We start from the raw sequence: 8,220 nt of genomic DNA on the forward strand, positions 1-8,220 counted from the left end.
TTTACGTGTGGCATGCGTGTCTCTCTGTGTAGTGGGGGGGGGCATGTGTGTGCACGCTGTGTGTCCTCGCACACGGGCACGTACCTGCACGCGAGTGAGAGCAGGTCCGTACGTCTATGTGTTAGGTGCTGTCGATCCCTTCCTGAGGTCTGGTTGCCGTCCCAATGAGAGGTTTCTTTCTGAGTTACAACAGGCACAAAGAAAGGGGAACCCGCCTCATCCTGCTGTCTAAGGAAGCGAGGCACCTGCCGGCCAGGCGGAAAGCATCAGCACGTCGATCGGGGTCCCCTCAGGATGGGCCAGGCCAATGCAACCGCCTGGAAGGGTTTTGTGTTCCTGGGCTTCTCCAGCTTTGGGGAGCTGCAGCTCCTGCTCTTTGCCCTCTTCCTGCTTCTGTATCTTGCTACCCTGACCGCCAATGTCTTCATTATCGTGGTCATCAGGCTGGACAGCCACCTGCACACCCCCATGTACCTCTTCCTCTCCTTCCTGTCTTTCTCCGAGACCTGCTACACGTTGGGCATCATTCCTCGGATGCTGTCCAGCCTGGTCATGGGGGGCCAGGCCATCTCCTATGCGGGCTGTGCTGCCCAGATGTTCTTCTCTGCTTCCTGGGCCTGCACCGACTGCTTCCTTCTGGCTGTCATGGGCTTCGACAGGTATGTGGCCATCTGTGTCCCGCTGCACTATGCCAGCCGTATGAGCCCTGCCTTTTGCTCCCAGCTGGTCGGCACCTCCTTCTTCAGCGGGTACCTCTTCGGGCTGGGAATGACACTCGTCATTTTCCGCCTCCCATTCTGCAGCTCCCATGCGATCCAGCATTTTTTTTGTGACACGCCTCCCGTGCTGAGCCTAGCTTGTGGGGACACAGGCCCGAGTGAACTGGGCATCCTTACCCTCAGCCTGCTGGTGCTCCTTGTGTCTTTCTCCCTCATCACCGTCTCCTACGCCCACATTCTGATGGCAATCCTGAGGATCCCATCCGCTGAGGGCCGGAAGAAGGCCTTCTCCACCTGTGCCTCGCACCTCGTGGTGGTCGTCATCCACTACGGCTGCGCCTCCTTCATGTACTTGAGGCCCAAAGCCAGTTACTCCCTGGAGCGGGACCAGCTCATCGCGGTCACCTACACCGTGGTGACCCCCCTACTCAACCCCATCGTTTATAGTCTGAGGAATCGGGCCGTGCAGACGGCCCTGAGAAGTGCCTTCCAAGGGAGATTGCTTCTTAGAGGATGAAGGCTCCCCCAGTGGCACCGTCTCTTCTGCGCAGGCTGGACGGAGACCAGGAACCCAGGAAAACGGGCCAGATGCTCAGGGTCTCAGATCAAAGCTGTCCTCCCCCTGCAAACCCCTGGGAGAGCCCTGTCCTGCTGCCTGCACTTGCCCAGGGCTGCTGGGGAATATGGAGCAGGGTTCCCCCCTCGGTTGACTGTGTTTAACTTGCACTGAGCTCGGAATCTGAACTCCCACTTTCTCACTACCACTGCAGAAGTCCAGCTCCTTAAGAATTTCCCAGCTCTGTTGAACAAGCCGAGAGCAATCTGGCCTGCTCGAGTTCAGAGCCGCTCTGGCTGGAGTCCGATCCGGGGGTGTGGTACAGAGTTTTAAATTACTGCATAGTTAGACTACCCCACCTCTGATGCTCTTCCAAGATCTGAAACTCAGTGGGAATCCGTTTGAGTGGTTAGCTTGCATGCTCTGTTAAATGAAAAGGTGGGCTGTTTTCTCTGCTCCATGAGGTTCTTTCCCCTTTATTATTATTTTTGTATCACTGTCCTCTGATTCATTGTCACTTTGTGCTCTTCCTTGTCATTGGCTTTCCCAGTTGGTAGATTGTATCTCAGAGAAGACGTAGATCTCCTGTTTTCTTTGATACTCGTCATTGCTCCGTGACGGCCTCATAATCTTGGGTGTTGAGGACCTCCTCGCTTGTCTCCCTCCCTAGCGTGGATACCGTCCTGTGGGATCTGCTGTGGACATGTTCTCCCATGGAGTTCACTTCCCACCTGCAGTATATGGTGCTTGGTCCCGGCATGCTTAGGGACCAATGAAAGGGTAAAGAAGCCACACGACTGTCAGGCCCTGTGACTTACTGTGTGATGCTAGGTCTCTGCCCCCATGTCCTCATCTGTAAAATGGTTGTAACCTTGCAGTTTTGCATTGATTACTGAACAGGACCATGCATGCAAAGAATTTAGCACCAGACCTGGATCATAATGATCTTCTAATAGGTGTGAGCTGAGTTTACCGTTAAGGTGCTACGCAGAGTGATACTGGCTTTTAGTTTAGGGAGAGGTTAATTGCACGGAGAATCAGAGGTTTCATGTCTAATGTTGTACTCGAATGTGTTCCTGAAGGGTGGGTAAGTCTTGACTGCAATTAAGTGGGAAGAGAGTATATTCCGAAAGAGGGAACAGAGTAACTGAAGCTTTGTGGCGAGAGGCAGTCTAGGCCTGCTTCAGAGTGTGGGGAGCTGTCCAGAGGGACTGAACTGTGTCCCAAACGATGCTGTTATTTGGGTGAAGACTTCTTCACAGACAGGAGGTTTAATACCTTGTCTCAGACTTGATTCCTTCATCAGGAAGAGTAAGCCTCTGAGCAGAGATTAGAGTGGCATCTGGGAACCGATTTCGGAAGATTAATCCAGCTGCAGAGAGGATGACAGAGCCCGGCAGAGAGGAAACAGAGGCAGGGATCAGTAAGGAATCCACTGCCGTCGTCCTAAGCAAAGACATGGGGACCAGAACATGGAAAGTGGGGCTGGAAGATGAAGAAGATGACAAACAGAAGAGATTTTGAAAATGCAGGATTCGCATAATTCAGCAATGAGGGAGCAGTGGGGCATGATTTGAGAGAGAGAACTTACACTAAGGGGATATTTTTCTCAAATAGGAATCCATCTTTTTTTCCATGCCCTCAGGGAAGAATCATAGCCTCTAGTTAGAACTTCATGGAAACTAAATTCGGGAGGAAGGAAGCCAGAGGCCAGAGAAGAGAACAGGTTGGAGAGAGGTAGGAGAGTCAGTCAGATGGCAGAAAGGGCCTGGGTCTCAAGCAGTAGGGATCACGAAAAAACTCAGGGATGGAGCTGTAGGGCGGGGGCTTAAACACAGGCTCTAATCTATAGGTTGTAAAGGAAAAGAATTAGTAAGAATAAGTCAGGGGTTTCAGTTTAAAGTAAGTGAACAAAAGGTCAAGGGAAGATGAGTACCGGGAGGAGCTTAATAGCAAATCACAAGGAACATTTGATAAAAGTGCTAATTGTTAGAAGTTGAATATTTATAGACCCAACCAAGTTACGTATGCTGCTTCTGCATTTCCATTTCTGCTTGCGTGCCTAGGTGGTCAGGATGTGACTTCAGAGGGAGCTGTATTTGACGCCAACGGTGTCATCTTCTTATCGCATTTCGTTGGTTCTTCAGACAAATACTATCTTCTCTGGCCTTTATACTATTCAATCTCTTTCATAAGATGTTAACAGCCCTTTGCCAAAAAAGTATTTGCCATAAAAAGTATTTCTTCACCTATCACATGCTTAATAATCTGATTTAGGTCTTGCAGATACTTGGCGGGGGTTGGGAGGAGAACACAACCATATTCACCTTGCCTTGGTTATTACAAGCACAAATTTGTTGGAGTCCCCATACTTCTTGGTAAGTGTGCTATCAATGACACTGATTTTTGATGTTTTTTTTTTTTAAATGCAACCATTCTTGGTAATTCATAACCAAGTTTTTAAAAAAATACTTTCAATTGTCATGTTCAATAGGATCCAACTGTTCAAGCAAAAATCAGTAAAAGGCACTTATACGTTATTAGCAACAGAGACAGCATTTTAGATTTAACCAAAATTCGTTTGAATGGTTTCTGAAAGAATTTGTCCCTGACTGAGGAAGGATTACTTTTTGTGCAAAGGATGAGATTGAGACAAAGTGGTAGTCAGGTGGGAATATTCATGGACTGGCGGTGAAGGCAGTGCAGGATACCAGCAGTCTCACACAAGGCAGAGATGTGATGGAAGGATTTTCACTGGCAAACAACACTGTCGACTTCTACAAATCCAGACAGAATGTCGGCATTGGCCTGAACACTCTTTGGAGACAGCACTCCCTTTTCTTGTTTGTTTGTTTTTTTCTTAATTCCTTATTTTGTAAATCTAACTCTTAGTCTAATAGGAGGCAGAAGTCAATCAAAACCTCCTTTTCATAACATTAAAAGGTAAGCATGAGTGTGGGGCCAGGGAGGGCAAAGGAAGCTCTGCCCAGCCACAGCCTCATCGTTCTGAGATTAATGGTGTCCTCTCTAATGGAGAAGTATAGAGAAGGGGCAGGTTGAGAAGAGCACAAGCGCTGGTCTTCTTCCTCTTCCATAGATAAAATACTGGGTTTCTCCAGATCGTCAAATATCTTCATTTTCAAATGTAAGAATTTATACGCATTGCAAACCTCAAGAGAAACCATTTGTGAGTTACAGATGTGAGTCCTGGACTTTATCCATTCCGCCATGACCCTTGTTTGTGGTGTGACTAGCTGTCTGCCTCTAGAGAACAATGTAGTTCTCAGAAATACAGACGCTCACGTGTGTCAGTAACATTTGACTTCACAGTGCCTTATTAAAAAGAAATACTTTAAAAAATGAACTTTTTCTTTTTAAAAGGAAATGTTTTATTTTAAAATCAAAACAAAACAAAGGAATACAGATGTGTAGAATCCAACAAAGAAAAAATGGAGAGCTTGTCCCCAGAGTAGTGACAGGTTGCATACAAAACGAGCCTGTGATGCTTCCTCTCCCCCAGCTCTGGGAATGCCTTCTACTCCCCCAAGCCTGAGACTTGTCCAGGTGTTCTAATAAGTGTAATAAACACCCCCCACACACACACACAAGACTATCTCCCTCCTCCCCCATACCTGCTGTCTCCTTCCTCCCCCAGTACTTCCCACCACACCAAGATTTGCTATGATTCAGGAAAAGCTGCTTCTCCGTTTCCAAAGAAGGAATTGGTGAAACCCACATAGTCATAGCCAGCAAGATGGCTTTTGCCTCGTGGGTCCACATACTGCTGCATATGTGAGGCACAGAACTGCACTTGTTCTGGGGTTAGGGCCTGAAAAAAAGCAAAAAGAGATACAGCCATTGGGATTAAAAACAGCTGGCTCCTTGGGGCTGGCAACATGCCCTGAACCTCGGACCCAGGGGGCAGAGAGACGGGGGAGCAGCAGCCCGCCCTGTTCCCATCACAGACCTTCTCAGAAGTCTGTAATTTCTAATGCGTACGCCCAGCTCATCTTCTCAACTTAGCCCTTACCTGAGGAGTCCCATCTCACTTGGACTACACACTTCATCCCATTCCCTAAATTTAGGTTATTCAAGAAGTGGGAAAAGAAATAGCCTTAAAAATTGAGTTTCAGATTTGGAATTGACCCTTACGGTCATTAGAGAATGACTTTAATTTTCAAGCTGGGATAACGCAAAACGAAATGGTGAGTGAAGCACGTGGTAACTTATGTAGGACAATGTATGAGCAACAACAACAAAAAGATGTATGGGGGAGGGTAGCTGCCAACGGTGGGCCGCCAGGCTCAAGACAAGCTCAGTGACAGTGGACGCAACTGGAATCTGACCTGCTTCATGTCCTCTTTGGTAATATAGGCCTTGCCTTCTGCCAGGGCTTGGAAAGCATTCTCGATTTCATCACTGGACTTGATGTTCTCGGACTCCTTGTCGATCAGGAATGAGGTGTAGTCTTCCAGGGAGACATAGCCCTTCCTGTGGGAGAGATGGGCTCCCCACTCTGAGACTGTGGGCTGCGACCTCTACTTTGACCCCACTCCTCATGCCCTTGCAGGAAAGTAAATGCCACTTCCCAAGCCCCAGCCTCCGTGCCCACATGAGCCCTCTGGCTGGACTCTCTACACAGTCTGGGAGTCTTCATCAGTACCCGTTCCCAAGCACTTCAAGTTTTTCAAGATTCTGTCATCTTTGGCGTTAGAAAGAATTCATCCCTAACAGTGGTGGGATCTCTCCATGACTCTACTCTACCCCCACAGTCACACGACCCCACTCCTGTCAGTCGGCCTCCAAATCATGCAGGTCTCCTTACGACCTTACACACATGGAAGGATTCTTCTGTCAAGGTCCATTCTCAGAACAAGGTAAGATTCATAGATCAAGCAGAAAACAGGGACTGAGGAAATGACAGAGGCTGTGCCTGAGTTGGAGTCAGTGCCATGGACTTCTGAGCTAATCCTGCAAGGCACCAAAACCTGCCCAACTCATGTAGGATAGTCTGTGTCTTCCTATTCTCATGATGAGTTGGTACGGTGTTCCATGGATCATTTTACCCTCTGTGCTTGTTCCTCCAAACCCCATCCCCTATGATGGTCTGGCCCTTGGTCTTCTTCTTACCTCCCCGGATCGACGACATCCAAGAACTTCTCAAACTTGGGCTCAGGTTCATCCTCCTCCACCATGGGCAGGTAGTAATTGAGCCCTCTCAAGCAGGACCGGAAATCTTTGTGGCTCAGGCGCCCGGTCAGATTCTCATCAAAATGTCTGAAGAACAAAAACATTTTATCAAGTTCAATAACGAACCAGGTTAGAATAGAAAAGAACAGTTCTTTTCAGGTCAGCTGAGGCTTTAACTCATCACAGGTCATCAGAGAATGAAGTGGGGAGCTTGCCCCTGTTTCTGAATTATTTTTAACCCAGTGAATGGAGCAAAGACAGTAAAATGTTGAGCATGGGAGAAATGTATTTTCTGAAGTCCAGGAATCTCATTGAAAGCCATGACCTGAAGGTAATTAAGACCTCTAGGTTTTCATTTAAGATCCTACCACACCAACACTGAGGAGAAAAAATTACTTATTTGGAGATTCATTCTGAATGGGTGGGAAAATAAAGAACTGACTAACTATGAAGTTATACTATGAAGTTATACTCACTTATATGTTGTGCTAAACTCCTTTAGTGTCTCCTCACTCACACCTATGGTGTCTCTGAAAGGAAAAACATGCATTAACCCAAGAAATAAAACAGAAAAGTAGCAAAAGACATGCCATGTGGAACAGAGAGGGATGCTAGTGGGTATTAGGCTACTCGGTCATCTAATTCAGGGGTTAGCAAACTATAGCCTATGGGCCAAATCTAGTCTGCCACTTGCTTTTGTACGGTTTAGTGAGCTATGAATGGGTTTTACCTCTTTACATGGTTGGAAATGATCAAAAGAGGAAGTGTTCCATTAAATATAAAAATTGCATGAAATTCAAATTTCAGTGTCCATAAATAGAATTTTACTGAAACATGGACATGCTCTTGAATTTGTGGGCTGTCAATAGTCTGTTCTCTCTATGACAGTGAGTGAGTAGTCACAGCAGAGACCACAGGACTCACCACAGCTGGCACATTTATGATCAGTCAGTCTCTCTATAGGAAAAACTCTCCAATCCCCAATCTAGACAATAATGCTGCCATTATTACCAAGACCTAAAGCTGCTTTGATGTAATTAATTTATTTAGAAAAAAAAAAACACATGAATTCTGCTCTTCTGGCTCTACACCTTGAATATTTCTTGCATTCTAGACAATTGAGAGGGACTTTATAAAAGGGATGGTATCCTGAAGGGACTGCCTAAGATGGAGAAAGGACTCTGAGAACTGGGTGGTGAGTAGCTTCAGGGGGATGGGAACATGGTCTTCTGTTTTATAATAGACTCCCAAATAAAAATAGTCATTCTGTGGGACAAAAAAGAGACAAAGAGAATTTTGATGCTGGAGATAGTACGTGTCCTATCATCCAGCACCCTGATCTCTAGATCCTGGGGCTAAGTTCCAACACCTAATCCCACCCACACCCTGCAACCCCGATCATGGGTCTGCAGTACTTGGCTTGGATCTGTTGTTCCAGGTTGTGCTGCATCCTCATCCCCAGCTGGTGGAGCTGGTCCCACTGCTGGGCCAGCCCGATGGTGCTGTACTTAATGTCCAGGACCAGTGCCTCCTCCAGGCTGTCTCCCAGATCCTCAATCTTGGTCAGCTGGCGCTTCATGGCCTGGATCTCCTTCTGCTTCCGCTAGAAAAGCCAAGAAGGAGAGACCAGTCATGCAGGGTATTGGCCTCAAACCAAGGGATGGTAGAGAAGAAGCTAATGAGCTTGAGTTTCCTCTAATTGTTTTCTTTCTTTCTTTCTTTCTTTCTTTCTTTCTTTCTTTCTTTCTTTCTTTC

General features: G+C 47.0%; 2 protein-coding genes across 2 annotated transcripts in view; one reads left to right on the forward strand and one right to left on the reverse strand.

Moving 5' to 3' along the window:
• Nucleotides 1-294: 294 nt before the first annotated feature.
• On the forward strand, nt 295-1,236 carry LOC111139073 (olfactory receptor 10Z1). The gene has a single exon (XM_022491212.1). It carries the CDS (start codon nt 295-297, stop codon nt 1,234-1,236), a length of 942 nt encoding a protein of 313 aa, XP_022346920.1.
• Nucleotides 1,237-2,296: 1,060 nt separating this feature from the next.
• LOC111138834 (spectrin alpha, erythrocytic 1) overlaps nt 2,297-8,220 on the reverse strand; it is a 65,825-nt gene continuing 59,901 nt past the window's right edge. The window contains 7 exon segments of the mRNA XM_022490736.1: nt 2,297-2,373; nt 4,908-5,040; nt 5,042-5,104; nt 5,622-5,766; nt 6,406-6,552; nt 6,942-6,995; nt 7,881-8,068. Coding sequence (XP_022346444.1) covers nt 2,297-2,373; nt 4,908-5,040; nt 5,042-5,104; nt 5,622-5,766; nt 6,406-6,552; nt 6,942-6,995; nt 7,881-8,068 — 807 coding nt within the window.

Source organism: Enhydra lutris, unplaced genomic scaffold (assembly GCF_002288905.1).
Source record: "Enhydra lutris kenyoni isolate GAN:26980312 unplaced genomic scaffold, ASM228890v2 scaffoldscaffold94, whole genome shotgun sequence".
In the NCBI taxonomy this organism is placed as follows: domain Eukaryota; kingdom Metazoa; phylum Chordata; class Mammalia; order Carnivora; family Mustelidae; genus Enhydra; species Enhydra lutris.

Bases quoted from the DNA above. Each gene is read 5' to 3' on its own strand.
- LOC111139073 (XM_022491212.1), top strand. From the start codon at position 295: ATGGGCCAGGCCAATGCAACCGCCTGGAAGGGTTTTGTGTTCCTGGGC.